Source organism: Myotis lucifugus, unplaced genomic scaffold (genome assembly GCF_000147115.1).
Source record: "Myotis lucifugus unplaced genomic scaffold, Myoluc2.0 scaffold_84, whole genome shotgun sequence".
Taxonomy (NCBI): domain Eukaryota; kingdom Metazoa; phylum Chordata; class Mammalia; order Chiroptera; family Vespertilionidae; genus Myotis; species Myotis lucifugus.
Window position 1 is genome coordinate 4,505,395 of NW_005871132.1, and position 25,286 is coordinate 4,530,680.

At 40.5% G+C, this 25,286-nt stretch overlaps 1 protein-coding gene across 1 annotated transcript in view; it reads left to right on the forward strand.

Moving 5' to 3' along the window:
• FAM162A (family with sequence similarity 162 member A) overlaps positions 1 to 25,286 on the forward strand; it is a 33,950-nt gene that overhangs the window by 3,249 nt on the left and 5,415 nt on the right. Inside the window, exons 2-3 of the mRNA XM_006090952.3 lie at positions 20,935 to 21,057; positions 22,807 to 22,915. Of these exons, the coding sequence (XP_006091014.1) occupies positions 20,935 to 21,057; positions 22,807 to 22,915 (232 nt within the window). The remainder of the gene's footprint in view (positions 1 to 20,934; positions 21,058 to 22,806; positions 22,916 to 25,286) is intronic.

Genomic DNA, 25,286 nt, shown 5'->3' on the forward strand with positions numbered 1-25,286 from the left:
AATTTCACAATCAGTGATGTCACATTGGTAGCTTGAAGTCTGCTATGGTGAAGGTAATCGGCAAACACCTCAAATCAGGGCTTTTTTCTGCCAGCCCTCTCCCAAGAGCCTGCATTCCACTGGCTTTAAAAATTCAGAGAAAGGAAAAGCGGTGTAGGTTGTGATTATTACTTAAGGCTTCATTGAAATGGAAAGGATGGGAGATTTCATAAGTAAAGATAGGGAGGGGTGTAATGAGTCTGGAGATGGGGTATAATATGGGGGTGAGGGGGCAAAAGGGCAGTAAGGAGAAAGGATGACGTTGGATTTTAGTCAGGAGGTAATAGGAGATAAAGTGTGGTCTTTGAAGATTTTAAGCAGAAGTCATAAAAAATTTTTTTCGAAAATTAACATGGCTGCTACATACAACACTAATAGCTGCTACCTATGAAGGTAGTGCAGTAATCCATGTGTGAAGTGATGATGGAAATGACACAAGCCCAGTATATCTGGGATATGTTTTGAAGAAATTATAAGTATGACTGAGACAGAGTGATTTAAGGAAATACTTAAATACTTGACATTTTTCACATGGAGGACTGAAGGAGTGTTACCCCACCGTCAGAAATAAGAAAGTTGGAAAAGGGTCCTGATTTGGCAGAGAGTATGATGTATTATTGAGTCATGGGTGGCACTGAGTTATAGGTGAGCATGGGACCTCTTAGTCAAAGACCTGAAGACAAAGGAGGGGTACAGTTAGGGAAATATATGGGAGCCAGCAGTGTGGAGCTGATTATTAAAACAGTATGGAGGAGTCCTCCCTGAGAGGAGTGTGGAACAGAGGCAAAAACTGAACCTTAGAGGCCTGACATAGTGTAAATAATAGGAAGTGGCAAAGAGGACATTAAAGAAGGTAGATCATAGAGGTCATAGATGAAGGGAGAAAATGGTGTAGGATGTCAGGAGGGACCAAGTCCTTGTAGAAGGATGAGGTCAGTAGAGTCAAGTGGCTACAAAGATGGGAAGAGTGGGATCAAATGAGGTAATGATGAATCTAAAAAAAATATGATTAGAAGGAGATCACTAATGTTATTGGAACAATTTTAGTAACGAGTGGGGGAAGGAATGTTGTAGTAAAATGTGTGAGTGGTGAGGTTAAGGTAGGATGCATGCCACTTAATCATTTGAGCTATGAAAGGAAGCAGATTAGTATTTTATTTATAGGAGGTGTTGAGAGCAAATAAATGTTTTGTCCAAGATAGTAGACTCGCAGTGCCACTGCGGTGTGATGAAATAGGAATTCTCATCTACTGATAGAAGTGTAAATTGATTCGGCCTTTCTGGAAATCAGTTTATTATAAACATTAAGAATCTTAAAAGGGTTCATATCCTTTAGCCCTCTACTACCAGGATTCAGTATAAGAAAATAATCAGAAATGTCATCAGAGATTAATGTAGAAAACTGTTTGCTGAAACATATTTGTATAGTGAAAATGTGAGACAAATCCAGCTATAGGGAATGATTGAATATTATACAGCTATCAAAAGTAATTTTAATTAATATCTAGGAAAAGTGTTTGTGACATAAGTAAGATATGGTATTTATTATGTTATTATGAAAAATGTATATGGCCTTGGCTGGGTAGCTCAGTTGGTTGGAACGCCATCCCAATACGCCAAGGTTGTGGGTTCAATCCCTGGTCAGGGCACATACAAGAATCAACCAATGAATACATAAATAAGTGAAACAACAAATCAGTGTTTCTCTCTTTCTCTCTCTCTCTCTCTCTCTCTTCTCTCTCACTAAAATCAATAAGCAAAAACATTTTTAAAATGTACATGTTGTGTGTAAGCATAGGGAAAAAAAAGTCTAGGAAGAAATACACCAAGTTATTCCTGAAGAGTGTGATTCTGGGTGCTTTTATTTATTTATTTATCTTTTAGCTTCTAAATTTTTTTATAATGGGTACGTGTTAACTTTTATGATTTCAAGTTTGTTTTTTTTTAAGAGTGGGGAGACAACATTTGGCATTAAAAGGGCCATGGAAAGGAAGGATCTAGAGCAGTGGTTCTCAACCTTCCTAATGCCACGACCCTTTAATACAGTTCCTCCTGTTGTGGTGACCCCCAACCATAAAATTATTTTCATTGCTACTTCATAACTGTTATTTTGCTGCTGTTATGAATCGTAATGTAAATATCTGATATGCAGGATGTATTTTCATTGTTACAAATTGAACATAATTAAAGCATAGTGATTAATCACAAAAAACAATATGTAATTATATATGTGTTTTCCGATGGTCTTAGGCGACCCCTGTGAAAGGGTTGTTCTACCCCCAAAGGGATCGCGACCTACAGGTTGGGAACCGCTGATCTAGAGGTAGTGAGGTAAGTTTAATAAGAAGGATCACAGATGGAAGGGTTCACTATTTCAGAGCGAAGGACTAGTGTTCTCCTGAGCCTGCAGGGAAGCCTGAGAAACCAGATGGAGAGATAAGGAATCTGTTTCTGTCGCAAAGCCAATTTAGGTCAACAGGTAAGGCAAGAGAGTTTCAAATCACCCCTGTTGGGAGTGGGCTGGAATGTGGATGGGGGGAAATGATCACCAAGGCGTGGCCCCATCTCACTGAAGTTTGGCCATCAGATAGGTGGAATTGCAAGACTTTTCCATAGAGTCCCCACTCCCCAGTTAAAAACTGGATAGATGCCAAAGATTTATTTATAAATCTGGGGTTTTTCCAACTCTAAAAGATTTTTCCCGTAGAACTATTGTTACAAATGGTGATTAGGGTTCTGGGCAGCCCACAAAAACTCCTTATGTCATCTGTCTTGCCAGTTTTCCCTCAGTATTTTACACATATGGTCCTTTAGCTACCCATTTTCTTTACACAGTCTCCTTGAATACAGTGTTGCAACATGACACCACCTAAAGGGAGGTTCTATGTTCACAAAGCTCCCCCCCTTTTCCTCTACCCCGGGCCTGTCCTGCATTCTGCACTCAGATTTATCTTCCAGAAATATCATTGTTATTGTTTTCCTGCTCAAAACTGCTTTGCCTGTTTCCCAGATCCTTTTGGGGGTGTAGCAGACAAAAGGACTCTCACTGTGGGGGGAGCATGAGTAGCCACAATACCCAGAGCCAGTGAGCTGGGCCAGTGCCATCACTTAGGTTCTGAGCCCTAGAACGGCAGTGTGGACCTCATTAACAAGGCAGAGATAGATTATGAGTGATGGTAGCCTGGCAGGCAGACCCAGAAGTCTATGCTACGTGCAAGAACAAGCAAATCAGATTTAAAGCCAGACAAAATCCATTCCTTGTCAGAATAGTTGCAGATGGAAAATCAAGCCATTCAGGTCTGATTTTTGAAAAGCTCAAAGCAAGTTAATACACGCTGTCCCCCCAAAATGTATACACTCTTTAATAGCTTAATAGCTCAATTGATGTTTCTTTCTTTTCAGAATTAATCCATTGGAATTAATAATTATTCAAAGTGTATATACATTTTGGGGGGGAACATCCTGTATTTCAGGTTTGTTCATTTGTTTTGTTGTGGTTGGTCTTTAGTGCAGTCGAGCTTTGTCTTTAATGTGGAAACTAAATCAACGGTTCTCTATTTTAAAAGAGCTCTGGGTGGCCCAGGCTGGGTGGCTCGGTTGACTGGAGGGTTGTCCCGTTTGCCAAAAGGTTGCAGGTTCAAGTCCCGGTCAGGGTACATACCTAGGTTGTGGGTTCAATCCCCAGTCGGAGTGAGTAGTATGGGAGGCAACAAATCTCTCTCTCTCTCTCTCTCTCTCTCTCTCTCTCTCTCTTCCCCCCCCCTCCCTCTCCCTCTCTCCCTCTCCTTCTCTCTCTGAATTTCAATTTAAAAACAACATATCCTTGGGTGAGGATAAAAAAAATGTATATATGGGGGATGGGGGGCACCGGGGAGCAGTCAATGGGGGGAAAAGGAGACTTATGTAATACTTTAAACAAAGAATTTTTTTTAAAAATATATTTTATTGATTTTTTACAGAGAGGAAGGGAGAGGGATAGAGAGTTAGAAACATCGATGAGATAGAAACATCGATTCAGCTGCCTCCTGCACACTCCCCACTGGGGATGTGCCCGCAGCCAAGGTACAAGCCCTTGACCGGAATCGAACCCGGGACCCTTCAGTTCACAGGCCGATGTTCTATCCACTGAGCCAAACCGGTCAGGCGATAAAGACTTTTTTTTAAAAAAAGTATATAAATGAGCTCTGGGTGGAAATAAGAGCTCTAACTTCTCTACATGACAGAATTATCCTAATTATTCTTCTTTCTACTAGGTCAATTAGAGCAGCTATAAACAAATGACATACAATTCATCATAATTATAAAATAGCATTTAAAAAATATATATTTATTTATTTCAGAGAGGAAGAGAGAGATAGAAACATCAATGATGAGAGAGAGTCATTGATCGGCTGCTTCCTGCATGCCTACAACCCAGGCATGTGCCTGACTGGGAATCAAACCGAGACCTCCTAGTTCACGGGTTGACACTCAACCACTTAGCCACACTGCGGACATAAAATACATTAGTGATGAGACAGTGTTTGTATATGAACTATGCTATACTCAGGATAGGCCTACATGTAGCTTTGTTCCTCCTGAGACTTATAATTGACTGATTCACAAAACAAATTTTCAACGTTCCTTAGTCTTGCGCTTTTCTATCATAGCAAACATTTTAGGACTAGCAATATCCTGTTTCAATCCTGAAAGGATTAAAGAGGCATTTGTGGACTATTATGGGTACTGCGTATTTAGATTAGAAAAGCTTTCCATGGGACACGAAAAGAGGAATATCATTTGCCCCAGGAACAAGTTTTTCCCAGTGGAGGTCATGGCAGCAGCCACTGGCCTGGAACACTAGGAAAAGAGAACCAGGTGGTTGGGCAAACAGTCTCACATCCCTGCTGTAGGATCAGCTCTGTGAGCTCTGGTCATTCACTGTGAGATCAGACAGTGACTGTGTTCCCCCACGAGGGTGGCCAGCTGCTGTGGAGGAGGGATGTGATATAAGCCTTTTCCAAGGGGATGAAGAAGGCAAGGCAACTATAGACCTGTTCACACTGCATGTTATTAAGGACTGAGTAGTGTATTACAGACTTTAGGGGATGCGGTGGGGGGAGGGGGAGGCTATAAAATCTGAAAGCTGGGCATATTCTACAGGGATTCTAAATTTACTGCTGATATGCCAAACTTAGAAGTAAAGCTGAACGGGTCTGTAAATTAACTGTTGAAAAGAGGGATTTTGAGCCCAGATAGAGGAGACATAGTATTAAGCTCTGTAGGTGCACTCTGGCATTCATGAAGCTTACGTTCAACAGAGACTCTAGCTGATTGTGTTGAATAGCAATGATTCTTAAATATGGCAGCTTGTTAGAATCCCACGGGTGGGGAACCTTTTTTTCTGTCAAGGGCCATTTGGATATTTATAACATCATTCGATGGCCATACAAAATTTTCAGCTTAAAAATTAGCCTGCTATATTTGGTCAAGCATTTAATTAACGCACCCCTAATGGGTTGGGAGGGCCAGACCAAATGAATTCGTAGGACTTACATGGCCCGAGGGCCTGACTTTCCCCATCCCTGCCTTAGATAATCTTTTAAAAAATATTAATGTCCAGGCCCTGCTCCCAGAAATTGGGATTTCATTGTTCTGTATTGGCCCTGTGTATTTTTTTTTTAAGGTATCCTGGTGATTCCAATATGCAGAGTCTGAAATCCAGGTTTCTAGAGCAGTGCTTCTCAAACTTTAGTATGCCTAAGCATCACTTGGAGGGCTTGTAAAAACAAGGTTCAAGGTTTGGTGTGAGGGTCTGAGAATTTGTATTGCTATGACACTCCCAGCTGAGGCTAAATAGCATTGCCTTAGACTTTGGAGAATGTGATATTGGTTCCCATGTGTCTGGCACACAGGAAGTACTCAGCAACTGTTGAATGAATACAAGTATAATTTTGATTCTCAAAATTTAATGTTCATATGAATCATTTGGATATCTTATTGAAAATTTTGTAGGTCTGGGGTGGGAGCTGAGATTCTGCCTTTCTCAAAGGCTCCCAGGTAATGTCAGCCACACTTGAGAATAGCAAGGTGTGACAAGATACATGCTATAATATGTAATTTTCTCATCTCATTTTCACCAGGATAGACTTGTCAGATGACCTTCACCTGTGCATCTTTGGTCTATTGTGAATTGGGCACATTTCCTACCTCATTCCTTTTTCTCTCCCATTCCAAAAGCATATTGAAGTGCAAGTGAGTGAGTAACATTTTTATAGTGAGAACATCAAATTCTAAGTTTTTAATATTGACTATCAAGTAAATATTCATAAAACATGTATAAAGTAAAAACAAGATACAGTTGCCCTAGCCAGTTTGGCTCAGTGGATAGAGCGTCAACCTGCAGACTGAAGGGTCCCAAGTTCTATTCCGGTCAAGGGCACATGCCTGGGTTGTGGACTCGATCCCCAGTAGGGGGCGTGCAGGAGGCAGCTAATCAGTGATCCTTTCTCATCATTGATGTTTCTATCTCTCTCTACCTCTCCCTTCCTCTCTGAAATCAATAAAAATATAAAAACAAGATACAGTTAATACCCAAGTACTCATGTTTTAAAAATAGTTTTATTTTGGAATAATTTTAACTTACAGAAAAGTTGCAAAGGTAGTAGAGTTCTGTATAGCCCTCACCCAGTTTCCCCAGTGTCAAGATCTCACATAACCACAGTTCATCTGTTAAACTAAGAAATTAACATCAGTTCATTACTGTCAGTTAAAAGACAGACTTTATTCGGTTCTCCCGTTATTCTGTTGTCCATTTCCCATTCCAGGATTCAGTCCAGGACACTACGTTGCATTTAGTTGTCGGGTTCCTTAGTCTCTTCTGATATGTGACAGTGTCACACGCTTTGATTTTCATGATCTTGATAGTTTTGAAGAGCACTGGTCAGATATTTTCTAGAATGTCTCTCAATTTGGGTTTGTTTGATGCTTTCTCATGATGAGAGTAGGGTTATGGGTTTGGAGGAAGAATAAATAGCACAGAGGTAAAGTGTCCTCATCACATCATACTAGACAGTACATGCTATCCACATGATTTATGACTGGTGATTTTGGCCAGTTTGTTTCTTTCTTGTAAAGTCACCAAGTCACTAAGTCCAGCCCATCCTCAAGTGGAAATGAATCCAGGAGGGAAGAGAATCTACATGTATCTGGGATTTCTATTTAAGGAAGATTTGTCCCTTCTCCCCCTTTTATTCATTCATCCAGATATCAGTATGGATGTATATATGTTACACCTTAAGTTATAATTTATAACTGCATTATTTATTTTCTTGGTCAAATTATTCCAGGGTAGGTTCTATCAACTCATCTCCTGTGTCCCTTTACATGCCCCCATCCTTTTCATTTTTGAACACTTTTTCTTTCTGGTCCTATAGGATGTTCCAGATTCATCTTGTATTTTCTCTGCCTGAGCCTAGAATCAGCCATTTTTCTCCGAGGAACCCTAGTTCCTTTTATTGGGTAATGGTATTTAGAAACTAAGATCTGGGCACTGAGTGTTCCTGTTGCCACAGAAGTGTCACTGAGTCCAAGCCGACCCAGTGGGCAGAGCTGGAAAATACATATATGTATACTAAGTCCTATACACATAATTATGTCTGTATCTGTCTGTAAGTCTATCTTCTGTCATCTCTCTATATGTTTACAAATACATAATATATATAAGTATGTGAAGCTAAAATAGTTCATATACTGTTCTCTGGCCCTGATCCAGCACCACAGGGTTTACTCTAGCTTTCCACCCTTGCTTTTGGAACTTCTTTCTCTGACAGTGAGAAACCTGGCTCATTATCTACCACTTGTTTACTTATTTGTTCAACCCTGGTATACGTGTATAGAGTAGTTTTAGAATTGTTAACCCATGCTCATGTAAAAAAAAATATCTGCCAGTTAGAATACAGTGTTTATGTATAGTTCCTTTTGTAGTTAGTCTTAGTTTTCAGTCAAAACAATGTTTTTCAAAGTTACTTAGGTAGCTCCTTTTTCCCCTACCTAGAAGGTTATGGGGTTAGGTCAGGGGTGGGCAAACTTTTTGACTCGAGGGCCACAATGGGTTCTTAAACTGGGATTCCTCCAGCATCCTGGTTGATAATTATTTGTTTGTTTATTTATTATTGATTCTAGACAGGGAGGAAGGGAGAAAGAGAAACATCCATGTAAGAGAGATACTAGTACATCAACCAGCTGCCTGCCATATGTTGCCCACGGCTGGGTTAGGTCATTTCATACATTTTAGTACAGTTAGATACATTTGTCACATTCTGCATTACATCCTGGGATTCCTCCAGCATCCTGGTTGATAATTATTTGTTTGTTTATTTATTATTGATTCTAGACAGGGAGGAAGGGAGAAAGAGAAACATCCATGTAAGAGAGGTACTAGTACATCAACCAGCTGCCTGCCATATGCGCCCCGACTGGAGATCAAACCTGAAACCTAGGTATGTGCCCTGACCGGGAATTGAACCCCCAACCTTCCAGTGCACAAGACAATGCTTCAACCAACTGAGCCACACCAGCCAGGACCTGGTTGATTTTTTTTTTTAAATATATTTTTATTTGTTTCAGAGATGAAGGGAAAGGGAGAGCTAGAAACATCAATGATGAGAATCATTGATCAGCTGCCTCCTGCACACCCCACACTGGGGATCGAGCCCGCAACCCGGGCATGTGCCCTTGACTGGAATGGAACCTGGGACCCTTCAGTCCGCAGGCTGATGCTCTAGCCACTGAGCCAAACCAGCTAGGGCGATATTTTAAAATTTACATCTGTTAAAGCTCTTTGTGATGTACAGTATTAAGGGTTTTAACAAATGTCATGATTTTATTTTTAAGCAAATTAATGGCAAACTTCATAGCTAGCAACACATTTGCAACACACCTGACAACTGATCTTGACAAAGTTTAGGAAACACTAACTTAGATCATCTTCTAAAAGCCTCTTTGTCATCTAGCATTCATTGACCCTTCATTTATCATCACTGATTCCCAGAGAGTGGTCATATCTTAGGTCACAAAACTGATGCTTCTCTCTAGGAGGGTCTTGAAAGATTCAGAGAAAAAAGGCATCCCTGCTCTCTGCACTGTCCATCATGAGGTTGGAAAGGCTTTTTATGGAAAGGAGGGGACAACAAGGTAGAAGCCAGTACTTGAACCAGCCTCATCCCAGCTGACCCAATACAACAGCGGTCGCTGACAGGTGGTCCCCGGATGACTGGTGCTCCGTGAGGTCTGAGAGGTTGGCAGCTGCTGCATGACAGTGTCCAGCTAGCAACAGTACCTCTAAGGCACTGGTTTTCAAATTGTGAGCCCCAGGACCAACAGTATCAACATCACTTGGGAAATTGTTAGAAGTGCAAATTTTCAGGTTCCACCCCATACTCGCTGAATCAGAAAATCTGGAAATGGGGTCTAATAACATATTTGAAAGTTTGAGAACCTCTACTCTTCTTTTTTTAATTTTTTAAAAAGGATTTTAGAGAGAGGAAGTGGGAGGGAGAAGGAGAGAGAGAGAAAATCATCAGTTTGTTATTCTCCTTATTTATGCATTCATTGGTTGCTTCTTGTATGTGCCCTGACTGGGGATCGAACCTACAATCTTGGCATATTGGGACCACACTCTAACCAACTAAGCTACCCGATCAGGGCAAGAACCTCTACTCTTGCCGAAACCGGTTTGGCTCAGTGGATAGAACGTCGCCTGCGGACTGAAAGGTCCCAGGTTCGATTCCGGTCAAGGGCATGTACCTGGGTTGCGGGCACATCCCCGGTGGGAGATGTGCAGGAGGCGACTGATCGATGTTTCTCTCTCATCGATGTTTCTAACTCTCTATCTCTCTCCTTTCCTCTCTGTAAAAAATCAATAAAATATATTTTAAAAAAAAAACAAAACCTCTACTCTTAATATTAACCAGCCATTGCCAATCACAGCCTTAGAGGCAGCTGTGAGGCTTCATCTTGACTTCCTGCTAGGGCCCTAGGGATGTAGAACTGTCAGCCAGGGACAGTCTGCAAGTTCAACCAGAGAGCTAAAGGGCTATTTTCTTTTTAATTTGTATGTTTGTTTTTAATTGTAGTCCACCAGAGATGGAAAATTTTTGACTTGGATATCTGGGGCAAAATATTCTATCTCTTAGAGATAAAAAAGAAAGCCTTAATAATACTAAAACTTTAATGCTTTCATTTTTTTTTATAATCGCAAAGTAAAAACTGAGATCAAGTACTTCATTTTTTAGTGATGTCAGTTTTTAAAATTATTTTTTGCATTGGTTGGCATCTAATATGAAGCTGTAGTGAGAAAAATTTGGTAAATATTTTCTGATTTAGATAAACCCCTCATACCTTCAAGTCCTTATCCCCACCGCCACCTCAGGTACCTCTGTGATCTCAAATCCTTTTCACATTATTTACTCTGTTCCAGAATCGCTCTAGGGCCCTTGCACTTACTGTTGTTTCTGTTTGAAATAGCATTCCACCAGATATCTGCATGTAGATATGTATAGCTAGCTCCTTCACTTCCTTCAACAGGGCATTCTCAAAGAGAACTTCCCGGACTATCCTATCTAAAATTTCACCCACACACTCCACTCCAAGCACACAAGTACTTCATATCCCCTCTGTTCATGTTTTCTCTCTGGCACTTACTATCTAACTATATAGTTTTCCCCTCCAATAGAATGTAAGTTCTACTGGAATAGATTTTCATCTCTTTTTGTATATTGCCTGGACCATGGTAGGTACTCAGTTATTTGTTGAGTTTCTCCAAACATGCGTTTATGTGACTGATTGTAAATAGGTGTAGATGTGAGCATTTTTGCTTTAAATTACTACCTAAACTGAGCTGAGAGGCAACTTCTGTTCTTAACTGTCTATTCTTCTCTATTCTCCTAAACTGCCTGTGTTCTTATTAAGTGGGATGGGGCACCCTAACCGGTTTGGCTCAGTGGGTAGAGCGTTGGCCTGCGGACTAAGGGTCCCAGGTTCGATTCCAGTCAAGGGCACATGCCCGGGTTGTGGGCTGGATCCCCAGTGGGGGACGTGCAGGAGGCAGCCAATGAATGATTCTCTATCATCATTGATGTTTCTCTCTCTCCCTTCTCTCTGAAATCAATAAAAATGTATTTTTTTTAAAAAAAAAAAAGAGGGATGGGGAAAGGCAGTTACCAAAGGAAATAATTACTGATTCTTTTTTAAATATATTTTTATTGATTTCAGAGAAGAGAGAAGGGAGAGAGAGAAACATCAATGATGACAGAGAATCATTGATCGCTGCCTCCTGTACGTCCCCCACTGGGGATCCATCCCACAACCGGGGCATGTGCCCTTGACCGGAACCGAACCCGAGACCTTTCAGTTCACAAGCCAATGTTCTATCCACTGAGCCAAACCAGCTAAGGCTGTTGATTATTTTTCTGTTTCCTACTTAGAGAGCAGAGTCCTAGCTCACTGCCAATTACCTTTGTTCCTTTCTGTCTCAGTGCCTGCCAGAAGGGAGTGGGACAGGACTGTGAGACGGGGCCTGTAGGTCTCATGAAACCAGTGGTTCTCTGGGGAAGATGAAAAAGTCCTGGAGATAGATAGTGGTGACGGTGAATTCTGGTGATAGTGTCACAACAGTGTGCATGTACTTAATACCACAGAACTGTACATTTATAAATGGTAAAATGTGTGTTAAATATATTTTACCGCAATTTGTTTAAAAAAACAGTGGTTCTCAAAGTGTAGTTCCAAACCAGAAGCAGCAACTTCACCTGGAAATTTGTTAGGAATGCAAATTCCCAGCCTCCACCTCATAACTATTGATTCTGAAACTGGAGGTAGGTGTGTCCAGTGATTTGTGTTTTAACAAGCCATTCCAGTTATTCTCATGCACACTAAAGTGTGAGAACACGCCACTAAATAATTTTGCTGTAATCCTGAGAGCCATAAAAATCTTTTGAATAGTGTTCATAGAATTTTCTCATGTCCTAGTAACTGCATGATTTCTCAGAAAAAGTGCTCTGGAAATGTTTTGAAGATTAATGTCTTAAGTAGTGTTTCAAAAAACAAACTTAACCTTTAAGAGTGCCTGCTGTGTTTCAAACATCTTGCCAAATGCTCCAACGTTTGTTTTTTCCATTTAATCTTCAAAGCAGCCCTGGTGAAGTCGACTACATTAACCACATTTTAAAATGAGGAACCGGCATGCTTGATTGTAGTGTGTACTTGCTGCCCCAAGGTGGCACTGATGGTGTGGTTACCGGGACCCAGGCAAAGCTTTCTGGAATAACAGCCCTAGAACACGGGAATAATTGAGGCCTCTAATGAAGGAAATCAGACTGCAGGTAACCACAAATCCTTGCACAAATAGGGGTTCTGACTTCTGGTGTGTTAGAGTAAGGACCTCTGAAACTCCACTCCTATATAAAACAATGAAAAACTGCCAGAAATTCTTAGAATCAATTTTTGCAGAACTCTAGAAAATAACCAGAGGCTTGTGACAATCCAAGTAGCATTTATCCAAGAAAAATGGCTTAATCATGGTACAGCAAGCCTTGTGGAGTTTAACTGATTTGCTATCTCCTCTCAGCTTCACAGTAGCCTTGAAAACTAATAGCCCCACAATCACCGTAGCTATGGAAACCAGCATTTTAGCACTGAAGAAGGCAGAATAGATTTAGAGTTCCCCCAAACCCTCAGCCTCAGAGGATTTTTACTGTTTGACCTGACACTTCTCTGGAAACTCCCATTCACAGAGCTAGCGTCTGTCTCTCTCTCTCTCTCTCTCTCTCTCTCTCTCTCTCTCTCTCTCTCTCATGCTCAGAGCTAATTCAGTGCCACCAGCTCCCCTGCCCCATAACCCCCACCCTGGAGCATGGCCCAGCATGCACACAGTTCTTCAGCAAAGACTCGCAAGCCTTATTGGTGGAACACATTTAATGAAGTCTCTGTCCAGTTATTGGCTGACCAACAGGCTAACATGGAACATAGCCTTCTGTGGCAAAACACAACAAGGAACACGAGGGACTATAGATCAGTGCAATAGAATTGAGAGTCAGAATTAAACCCTCACATCTTTGGTCAATTGATTTTCTGAATTGTGCCAAAACATTCAACAGAGAAAAGAATAGTCTTTTCAACAAATGATGCCCTGGTGAAGTAAAGATTACATTAACCACATTTTACAATGAGGAACAAGCGAGCTCAATTGTAGTGTGTACTTTCTGCCAAATATCACTTCATATCAAATATCACTTCAAAACCCACAGAATCCAGTGGAAGAACTAAATGTTGACATGCAAAAGAATACAGTTGGACCCCTCCTTTCCACACACAATGTACGAATATTAACTCAAAATGAATCACAATCCTGCCCTGGCTGGTAGCTCAATTGATCAGAGCATCATCCTGATACACAAAGGTTGTGAGTTCGAATCCTGCTCAGGGACCATAGAAGAATCAACAAACGAATGCATAAATAAGTGGAACAAATCAATGTTTCTCAAAATCCTAAATAAAAGTATTTTTAAAAGATGAGTAAGTTAAAAAAAAAAGAATCACTATTTTAAATGTTAAAGCTAAAACTATAACATTCTTAGAGCAAACCTTTGTGACCCTGTATGACACCAAAGCTCAAGCAATAAAAAATAAAAGGATAAGTTGGACTTTATCAAAATTAGAAATTTCTTTACTCAAAGGACATCATCAAGAGAGTGAAAAGACAGCGTATGAATGGGAGAATATATATGCAGTCAGATCAAAGAAGGAGCTTTTATCCAGAATATATAAAGACTCTTTACAACTTGATAATAAAAGACAACCAGTTAAGAAATGAACATTTCTCCAGAAAAGATATATAAATAACTATAAGCATATGAAAAGATCCTCAACATCATTACTCAGTAGAAAAATACAAATCAAGACTACAATGAGAGACCACTTCACACCTGCTAGAATGGCTTTAATTAAAAAATAAAAAAATACTCAGACATTGCTGATAGAAATGTAAAATGCTACAGCCACTTGGAAAACAGTATTGCAGTTCCTCAAATGATTAACTGTGGTTACCATATGACCCAGCAATTTCATCTCATAGTATATGTCTCAAAGAAATGAAAATAGATGTTCCCTCCTTATACACAAACGTCCATAGCAGCATTCTTCATAACAGCCCAAAAGTAGGAACCACCTAAAGGTCCATTGTCTAATATTTAAACAAAATCTGGGATATCTATACAATGGAATAAAAGTTGTCCATGAAAAAATCAAGTACTGATAAATGCTACAACATGGATGAACCTTGAAAATTTGCTAGGTGAAGGAAGCCAGTCACAAAAGGCCACATATTATATTACTTGATTTATATAAAAAGTCCAGAATATACAAATCCATAGAGACAAAAAGTAGATTAGTAGTTTCCTGAGGCTGGGGAGAGGAAAAATGTGAATACTAATGGATTTGGGATTTCTTTCTGGGATGATGAAAATCTCCTGAAATTACATAGTAGTAATTAGTACATAAATTGTGACTATACTAAAAACCAGTCATATGCTTTAAAAGGATGAATTTTATGATATGGAGTCAAGTAACAAAAATGTTCTTTCAAAAATCTTTACACAAATACATATGCCCATGAGAAGTCCACAGTAGTGTCTTTTATTTTATAGGTAAATGTAATGCTTTATTTTCTTTTTAAAACCCTTTCATTAATATCACTTCAAAGAAGTTGCCCTTTGGTTTTTCTGTTTCTGGATTTGCTGAGTAATAACACATTCACCATGGTCAGTCCACACTTATTCTGACTCTTACTTTCAGAGTAACACAGCCTCATTTAAATCTATATTAAAAAGTTGGCCTAGTATTTTGTTTTATTTTTGCTCTTCCCTCATGGGACAATGATTAGAATCTGGTGACATGCCCCAAGGTAATGGCACAGGAGGTTTTGTGAAGGGTCAGTGATGGAGGTTTCCCTGCCCTTCTTGATTCTGTGGTTAGGAACTGGGGCTGACGGTGTGGGGTCAAGGTCTTCCTGCCTCTGTGAAGCAATCCTTGGGTATAAAGGAATGCAATCACTCCCTGTGCTTTTGCCAGTCCCAGGAAGAAAATAAAACTCTGAAAATCCTTTCTGGATGTGATGCCTGAAATAAAAATAATAATAGAAACTAAAAATGAACTCAATTTCAATTACAGGAGAACCTCAATATTTCCATAGGCATCAAAGAAGGGATAGTGAGGATGCCCTAGGGTGGGAGAAATAACATTCAGGGGCAAATTGGGGTTACAACTGGTAAGCAATTTGATACATCATAGTTATTTTATATAACAATGCCAATTTTATAAAGCATGAGATTTCAAAAACATTTCTAGGTGTATTAGGCCATTGTGGCCTATGTCCCAGGTTCTCCTTTTATTATTATTTACTGGGGTGACATAGGCTAACAGGGTCATATAGGTTTCAAGTGTACATTTCTGTGATACATGATCTGTACATTGCATTGTGTACCCACCACCGGAAGTCAAATCATCTTTCATCACCATATATTTATCCCTCTTTTACCCCTTACTGCCGTCCACCCCCTTCCCTCTGGTAACCACCATGCTGTTGTCTGTGTCTCTGAGATTTATGAGAAGAAATCATATGCTTCTTAGTTTTTTTCTGACTTATTTCACTTAGCATAATATTCTCAAAGTCCATCCATGTTGTCACAAATGGTAGTATTTCATCTTATGGTTGAGTAATATCCATTGTGCATACATCTTTATCCCATCTATGAAAGGACACCTTGGTTGTCTCTATGTCTTGGCCACCAGGAATAATGCTGCAATCAGTATAGGAGTGCATATATCTTTATGTATAAATGTTTTTTAGTTTTTCAGGTAGATACCCAAAAGAGGGATTACTAGGTCATATGGTAACTCTATTTTTGACTTTTTTGAGGAACCACCAGTCTGTCTGCCAAAGTGGCGGTACCAATTTACATTCCCATCAGCAGTGAATGGAGGTTCCTTTTTTAAAATATTGATTGATTGATTTTAGAGAGAAAGGGGGAGAGGGAGGGAGAGAAACTGATTTGTTGTTTCATTTACTTATGCATTCATTCACTGATTCTTATATGTACCCTGACCAGGGTTTGAACCCACAACCTTGGCATATCAGACGACACTCTAACTGAGCTATCAGCTAGGGCCAAGGATTCTTTTTTTCTCCACAGCCTCTCCAACACTTGTTATTACCTGTCTTGTTGATAATAGCCATTTTAACAGGTGTGAGGTGGTATGTCATAGTTTTTACTTACATTTCCCTAATAGCTAGTAAATTGAACATCTTTTCATATATCTGGTGGCTTTTTGTATGTCGTCTTTTTTTCAATCCTCACCTGAGGATATATTTATTGATTTTAGAGAGAGAGGAAGGGAGAGAGAAACATTGATTGGTTGCCTCCCATATCAAACCTGAAACAGGTATGTGCCCTGATTGGGATTCAAACCTGTAACCTTTTGGTGTATAGGAGGATGCCCCAGCCAACTGAGCCACCCAGCCAGAGCTTTATGTCTTGGGAGAGGTGTGTGTTCACATCCTTTGCCCATCCTATGTAATAAAGAGGTAATATGCAAATTGACCATCACTCCAACACAAGATGGCCAGCAGCGGAGGGCAGTTGTGGGCAATCAGTCCTGCAGGGGAGGGCAGTTAGGGATGACCGGGCAAGCAGGGGAGGGCAGTTGGGGCTATTGGTATTTGCCAATTTAATTAAAATGTGCCTTGGTATTGGTCTTTTGGGGTGCAGCACCACTTATTGAAGAGACTCTCTTTTCTCCATTGTATGTTTTGGCTCCTTTGTTAAAATTTATTTTCCCATATGTGGTTTTATTTCTAGGTTCTCAATTCTGTTCCATTGGTATGTGTGTCTGTTCTTCTGCCAGTACCATGCTGTTTCGATTATCAAATCTCTGTAGTGTATATAATTTGAAGTCAGATAGTGTGATATTCCAGCTTCATTCTTTTTTACCTCAGGTTTGCTTTGCCTATTTGGGTACTTTTGTGGTTTCATACAAATCTATACATTTTTTAAATTCTATTTCTTTAAAAAATGACATAGGGATTTTGATGGGTTATTGCATTAAATTTGTATGTTGTTTGGGGTAATTATGACAATTTTAACTATGTTGATTCTTCCGTTCATGAACATGGTATATCTTTCCATTTCATTGTATCTTTTTCATTCTTTTTAAATAATGCTTTGTAGTTTTCAGAATATAGGTCCTTCACATCTTTTGTTAAGTTTATTCCCAGGTGTTTTATTTATTGCAATTGCAAAAGGAATTTTTTTTTATTTCTTTGTCTAAAGTTTCAATTTTAGTATATAGGAAAGCAGTGGATTTTTGTACATTAATTTGTATCCTGCAGTTTTACTATATTCATTTATTGTTTCTAATAGGTTTTTGGTGGAGTCTTTAGTATTTTCTATATACAGAATCATCATCTGCAAAAAGTGATAGTTTTCCTTCTTCTTTCCCAATTTGGGTGCCTTTCATTCCTTTCTCTTGCCTGATTCTGGCTAGGACTTCCAGAACTATGTTGAATAAGAGTGGTGAGAGTAGGTTTCTTGTTCCTGATTTTAGAGGAAAAGATTTCCATTTCTCACTGTTGAGTATGCTAATGGCTAAGGGTTTGTCATATATGGCCTTTATATTATTGAGGTACTTTCCTTCTATACCCATTTTATTGAGTGTTTTGACCATAAATAAATATTGTATCCTATAAAATGCTTTTTCTGCATCTATTGATAAAATCATATGCTTTTTATCCTTTCTTTTATTAATGTGGTATATTACATTGATCGATTTGCGTATGCTGAACCATCCTTGTGTTCCTGGAATGAACCCCACCTAATCGTGATGTATTATTTTTTAATGTATTATTGTATTTGATTTGCTAGTGTTTTGTTTAGGATTTTTGCATCCTTATTCATCAGAGATTTTGGTCTGTCTAACCTTAATCTTAAAATCTGATCTTAAAATCAAAGTATGCCTCTTTTTTAAAAAATATATTTTATTGATGTTTAACAGAGAGTAAGGGAGAGAGATAGAGAGTTAGAAACATCGATGAGAGAGAAACATCGATTCAGCTGCCTCCTGCACACCTCCTACTGGGGATGTGTCCACAACCAAGGTGCATGCCCTTGACCGGAATCGAACCTGGGACCCTTCAGTCTGCAGGCCAACGCTCTACCCACAGAGCCAAACCGGTTAGGGCCAAAGTATGCCTCTTGATGGCAGTGCAGTAGGAGCTATAATGCTACCTTTGACATTTTGCTAAAAAAAATTCTAACTTGAATCTGATCAAACCTCAAACATTTGTTTACAAGAAATAGGGGAGTTAGAATATATTAAGCAACACTAAGGGGATGCAATTAACAAAATCTCAAATGAGGGAAATTCTATAGAACTAATTACCTAGTTTCTTCAACAAATAAATCACACCAAAAAAGGAGGGCGTGACCTACACAGGAAGCATCAACCATATTCAATGTGTGCACCTATTTAGAATAAACCAACTAAAAAAATTATGAGCCCAAACTGAATCATTTTTTGACCAAAATGTGATGATAACAAGGAATTATTTTATAGTAATACAAAAAGTTATTATTTGAAAAGTTATTTGGGTTGAGATGCATACTGAAGTATTTCTGGAGAACTGACATGATGTTTTGGATTTGCTTTAAAATAATTAAGTAGGGGAGAAGGAGAGGGTGGGGTTCAGATGAAACTGTTTATTAGCCACGTATTAATTGTTGAAACTGTGTGGTGAGTACATGGAGATTTGTAATACTACTCTGTCAGTGCTTAGAACTTAGATTTGAAAAATTACCAACCTATATCTAGAGGCCCGGTGCACGAATTTGTGTACATTGAAAGGAAATTAATTAGAAAGAAATATTTTAGAGACCGGGGAGGGACCGTGAGAGGGCTCCAGGGCATGTCCAGCCCATCTCACCCAGTCCCTATTGGCCAGATCCCAGCAGCAAGCTAACCTCAGAGTGTCTGCCACCTGGTGGTCAGTGCACATCATAGCAACTAGTCGAGCAGTCAACCGAAGGGTTGGACACTTAGCATATTAGGCTTTTATATATATAGATACAGTTTTATATATTTACTAGAGACCTGGTGCATGGCCCAGTGCAAGCCTGGCCTATAGAGATCATGCCGAACTGGCAGTCCGACATCCTCCAAGGGAGGTAGCAGTGCCAAAGTGGCAGGCGGCCGGAGAGGGACCCAAACTAGGGCTGGGCGCCACACCATTCCTGTTCATCCCAGCCCTGCTGCACCTGCTGCTGCCGGTCGGTAGCACTGCCGTGGAGGCGGGAGAGGCTCCTGCCGCAGCTGCACTCGCCAGCTGTGAGCCGGCATCTGGCTGAGCAGTGCTCTTTCTTTGGGAGTGCACTGACCACCAGGAGGCAGCTCCTGTCATAACGGGTCACTTAGGCTTTTATATATATGGGCTAGAGACCCTGTGCATGAAACCTGTGCACTCGGGAGGGTCCTTCAGCCCAGCCTGTGCCCTCTCTCAGCCCAAGAGCCCTCGGGGGATGTCCAACTGATGGCTTAGCACTGCTGTGGAGGCGGGAGAGGCCCCTGCCACTGCCGTTGCGCTCGCCAGCCGTGAGCTCGGCTTCTGGCTGAGTGGCACTTCCCCTCTGGGAGTGCACTGACCACCAGAGGGCAGCTCCTGCATTGAGCGTCTGCCCCCTGGTGGTCAGTGCACGTCATAACAACCGGTCATTCCGCCATCGGGCCGAAACCGGCTTTCCAACATCCCCTGAGGGCCCCGGATTGCAAAAGGGCACAGGCCAGGCAGAGGGACCCCACCAGTGCACAATCAGGGCCAGGGAGGGACATGAGAGGTTGGCCAGCCAGGGAGGGGCCATGGGAGGGCACCAGGGCATGTCCGGTCCGTCTCATGCAATCCCAGTCAGCTGGACCCCAGCAGCAAGCTAACCTACCGGTGGAGCGTCTACCTCCTGGTGTTCAGTGCACGTCATAGCAAATGGTTGAGCAGCCTTAGCATATCATTAGCATATTATGCTTTGATTGGTTGAATGGCCGACTAAATGACTGGACACTTAGCATATTAGGCTTTTATTATATAGGATGGCTGTGTGTATAGTTTTAAAATTACACATAACTCATGACTATATCCAAAGGTGATTTTTTTTCCCAAAGGTGATTTTTAACAATTGATTTCAGAGAGAGGAAGGAAGAGAGAGAGGCATGAGAAACATCCATCGATTGCCTCCCACATGGGGATCAAACCCGCCAGTTTCCGGTGTATGGATGACACCCGCCAATTTCCGGTGTATGGATGACACTCCAGTCAACTGAGCCATACTGGCCAGAGCTAAAGTTGGTTTTTAATTGGAGAAATGTGACTTGGAAGGAGCAAGGCTTTATAGAGCCCCTTGCCATTGCAACTCCCTACCCAGAGTTGGCCACAAGAATATTGGCAACTTGGTGTCTTGGTTTATCATGTCTGTGGTTGCTAATCTTTACCTAAAAAGCCAGGTGACATAAAACATAATATTTCCACCAGAACCTTTATTGTTATGAAAAGGCCTATGAGAAGTACTTTTATAAAACTTACAGCTGATAAATTGTTTATGTTATAAATTGCTAATTTTCTAATCAGCAACACATGTATATTTTAAAACAATACCAAGCATAGCATCCCTAAACATAGTATATGTAGCTTACATACAGAGTAGTATATTCATTTTCTAAATGGGTTAATTTTATTAAATGAAATATATACTTTGTAGGCATTTCTCATTTGGAGACATCAGATTTTCCTTCTCTGAGACATTTTTCTCTCTTTTCTAGGAAATTGTTTTAGGTTATGTGAAAGAGATGCTTCCTCATCTGTAAGGCTTACCAGAAACTCTGATTGGAAGAGAATAAATGGATTTTGCACCAAACCCCAGGAAAGTCCAAAACCTCCGTCCCGTAAGTTTTTATTACTTTTTCAATTATGGACGAGGCATCTCCCAAAGAGTCAATTTGGAATAAAAAAACCTAAAAGAAGGTGGCCACTGCATTATACCCTGTCATGTAGTTCAGACCTCCAAATTGTACTGACTTTGGCTGTGCTCACAGGTAGCAATTATTTCTTCATTTTCCTCATTTGTCATGTTTATTTCTTGCCTCAAAGATTGGACTGTCACTTTTTGTAGGAGAATAGATGCACCAAAGAATAGTAGTCTGGAAATTAAAATTATCTTTTAAGGAACCCCAAAGATGAACCAAATCAAGACATGATGTTTTGGGTAAAATACAACCTGGGCTAAGGTCTGGCTTGGGCTTTAACTTCAGCCACGTTTAGTCCTATCCCTAACTCACACCCTTCTCACTCACCACTATAGAAAGAAGGAGCATAATTTTCAAACTGTAGGGTCCTAAGAACAATTTGCTTGTTGCTTCTTCATGCTCGGGCCAGGCAGGTCTTGGTGAGTGGAAAGAAATCATACTCAAAATATATTTATCAAAGAGCTTAAAAATGTTTGTGCCCTTCGACCTGGTGTTTCACTTCTGGGCATGTATCCTAAGGAATAATCGCTACATATGGGAAAACCTTTGAGTATAAAGATGTTTCCATTTTTTATATATAAAGGAAAATGAAAATAAATCTAAATGTCAAATACTCTGTGAATGATTAATTATGTATGTCAGATCTACTTGATGAGATTATGCATATGTTGGAAATGTTGCTTATAAATACCATGTACTAGCATGGGGAATGTTATAATACTAATGAATAAGGCAGGATTAAAAATGTTACATTGTGTGTAGCAATGTAAAATTAGCATGATACAGATATAGCATTACACATACATATATCATTATGGGGATAAGCCTTAGGAAACACACCAAAATAAAAATATAGGGATTATGCTATGACAAGAAAATTAGGGATGATTTTTATCTTTTTCTTTTTTCCACATCTATACTTTCTTTTTTCACATCTATGTTTTCTTTTTTCACATCTATACTTTCTGAATTATCTTTAATGGGTATATAGTGCTTAAAATGAGAAGGAAAAAATACTATAGTGACAGTTGTGCCAAATCCTGGAAGTTTTAGATAAAACTACAGCAGCACTATTTCTATACTTCTAAACCTCTTTTCTCGCCTTTGGTTCTTTGGATGTTTTCCTTATTAACTTTCCTGTTCTTTTGCTGTTGCCTTCTGGTGAAGTGAAAGGAACAGCATAAACAAAGGTATGGAGGTGGGAGTGAGTGTGACTGTTAGGTAACAGTCAAGGAGGTCTGTCTGCAGTAGAGATGTGGGCAGCATGCGGCATTTGGATGAGACTATCTCCAAGATCCCTTCTAACCTTGACATTCTGTCATTCCCTAACCTTTTCTGCTCCTTATCTTCAATGACTTCCCCTTTCTTTAAAAGTATTTTTCCTACGTCTGTGGTTTTCTACCCCTCTTACTCAACTGCCTCTGGGCCACTCCATTTTCTCCTGTCCCTTTTCTTGGGCCATGCCTGAGGTTCGGCCCTTGGCCTCTTCTCATCTTTATCACCCTTGCTGATGGTTATCTCTACTCCAGAATAATTCATGAAACCTACACAGGTGGCAAAAAGTCAGACCCAATAGATCTAAAATGGCACAATTAGCATTTTTTTGTTGCTAAATTTGAGATTCATAATCTCACATAAGCAAGCTGTCTCGTCTTGTTTTTCTCACAGAGACTTACAGCCACAGAGTGCCATTACACAAACCCACGGACTGGGAGAGGAAGATCCTGATATGGGCAGGTCGCTTCAAAAAGGAGGAGGAAATCCCAGAGACTATCTCGTGAGTGCTGACCCCCGGGTTATAAGCAGCTTTGTTTCTCACTGATCTGTTTTAAAGGAGAAGCAGTTCCTTTGAGTCTACTTAAAACCTGTCAACCCAATTTTAAAATAGTTTTCACTTCTTGCCTTGGTGGTGTTGCTCAGTGGCTGGAGCGTCATCCTGTGCACCAAAGGAGTCGCGGGTTCGATTCCCCGTCAAGGGAACATATCTGTGTTGCAGGTTCAATCCCTAGCCCCAGTCAGGACGTGTGTGGCAGGCAATCAGTGAATCAATCTCTCTCTCTTTCTCTTTCTCTCTCTCTGTTCCCCTCACTCCCTCCTTTCCACTCTCTCTAAAAAAGCAATGGAAAAAATATCCTCAGATGAGGATTAAAAAAATAAAAGTTTTCACTTCTCTAAATGTTTCCTCTTTATCAAGTACCTGGGATAAAAACATCTAGGATATCTCTCTTATCATTGATATGTCATGTAGTGCCTAGTGAACAGCATACTCTAAAGTCAACTGAGTTGATTTCTTCTTCTAGGTACAGGGACCAAACAGTGATGTTCAGTCTTCTTAGGTTGTTTTAATCTGGGTGTATCAGTTAGGTACCAGTGACAATAATTATATTCTATACAATTCACTCAAGTCTTCAGACATAGGCATAAAAGTATTTAAAAGCAGCGTATTCCTTCTCTGGGATCCAGGAAAGAGTGCCTTCTGCCACCAACTTTGGGATCTTGGGACTTTTTCATAGTCTGTAGATGGGTACAGATTCCTATAACCCAGGGTTTCTCAGGTGTAATCCTCACCTAAGGATATTTTTTCCATTGCTTTGTTAGAGAGAGTGGAAAGGAGGGAGTGAGGGGAACAGAGAGAGAGAGATTGAGATCCACTGGTTGTCTCCCACACACGTCCTCAGCACGGTTGACATTTTGTTGAGGGCTGTCTTGTGTATTATAGGATATTTAAGCAGCATCCCTGTCCTCTTCACCCTGTCTATGCCAGTAGCACTCATTAATGACAGTCAAAAATGTCTCCAGCCCGACCAGCATGGCTCAGTGGTTGAGTGTCAACCTGTGACCCAGGAGATCAAGGTTGGATTCCTGGTCAGGGCACATGCCCGGGTTGTGGGCTCGATGTCCAGTGGGGGGTCGTGTAGGAGGCAGCTGGTTCTCTCTCATCACTGATGTTTCTATCTCTCCCTCTCCCTTCTTCTCTGAAATAAATAAAAAATAAATAAATAAAAATGTCTATAGGCATTGCCAGTGTCCCCTGGGGGCAAAATCACCCCCAGTTGAGAACCATTACTCCACTGATTGGTTGCATCTTGCCAACAGAGATTCCGAGAAATAGATGTCATCTCCCCCATGGGGCATCATCCTCTTCAGAGACAGGGACTTGGGACAAAGCTCCTAGACAGTCCCTTCTAGCCAGAAAACTATTCCTGCACCTTCTGGTCTCTGCTTTCAAGTTATGATTGTGAAAGATCTGGGTTCATTTAGGGTATCTTTTTCCAGGAAGATAAGTAGTATTTGCCTTCTCTTTACAACAGCTTTGAAAAAGAGCCCTTCTGCTCTGCATGTCAAATTAGCACATTCTTTTCAGCAGGAGAAAATTACTTCAGCAGGAAATCCCTGGTCCTTCTTTGCTCAAGTGACAGTGTGCTTTCCTGGGAAATATCAATGACTTTAGTTTCTTGCTTATCCCAATTTCTTCCTAAAAATCCCAGCAGAAAACAAGCTGGTATAAACCCGTGGCTCTAATAGGTGCTATATAGACTTTGCTATGGAACACCTTCTTTAGTTCCCTTGTAGGCCCCTGGCCCTCAGATCCCCTGAAGCCCCAAGTACCGCCTAGGGAGTCACCCTAGAAGGCCTTTCTCTGAGCCCAGGCAACCATTTATCCTTGTGCTCTTAGTTCTGAACAGGCACTGCTTAACTTGCCCATTGGGATTGGTCCCTGTAGAATGGAGGGTAAATAGCACAGCCTTATTTATGTGCATTTTACTTTTTAAATGTTTCCTCAAATGTAAACCATATCACTTTTCATGAGGATCACAGCACATCAGTAGGAAATACCAATTTACATAAAATATTGTCAACATGGGTTGGTGGGATCTTAGATGCTTTTTTTTTTTCTTTATTGATTAAGGTATTACATATGTATGTGTCCCTTATCCCCCCACTGGCCCCCCCACCCCACCCCCACTCATGCCCTCACCCCCCCTGGGGGCCGGGGCCCATTTGGTTAGGCTTTATATGCATGCCTTAAAAAGCCCTTGGGTTGGAACTCTCCCCCTTTACCCCTACCCTCCCCCAACCTTTCCTTCTGAGGTTTGAGCAGCGGAATGAAGCCTTTCTCGGTCTCGGGGAACGGGTTTTTTTGGTTG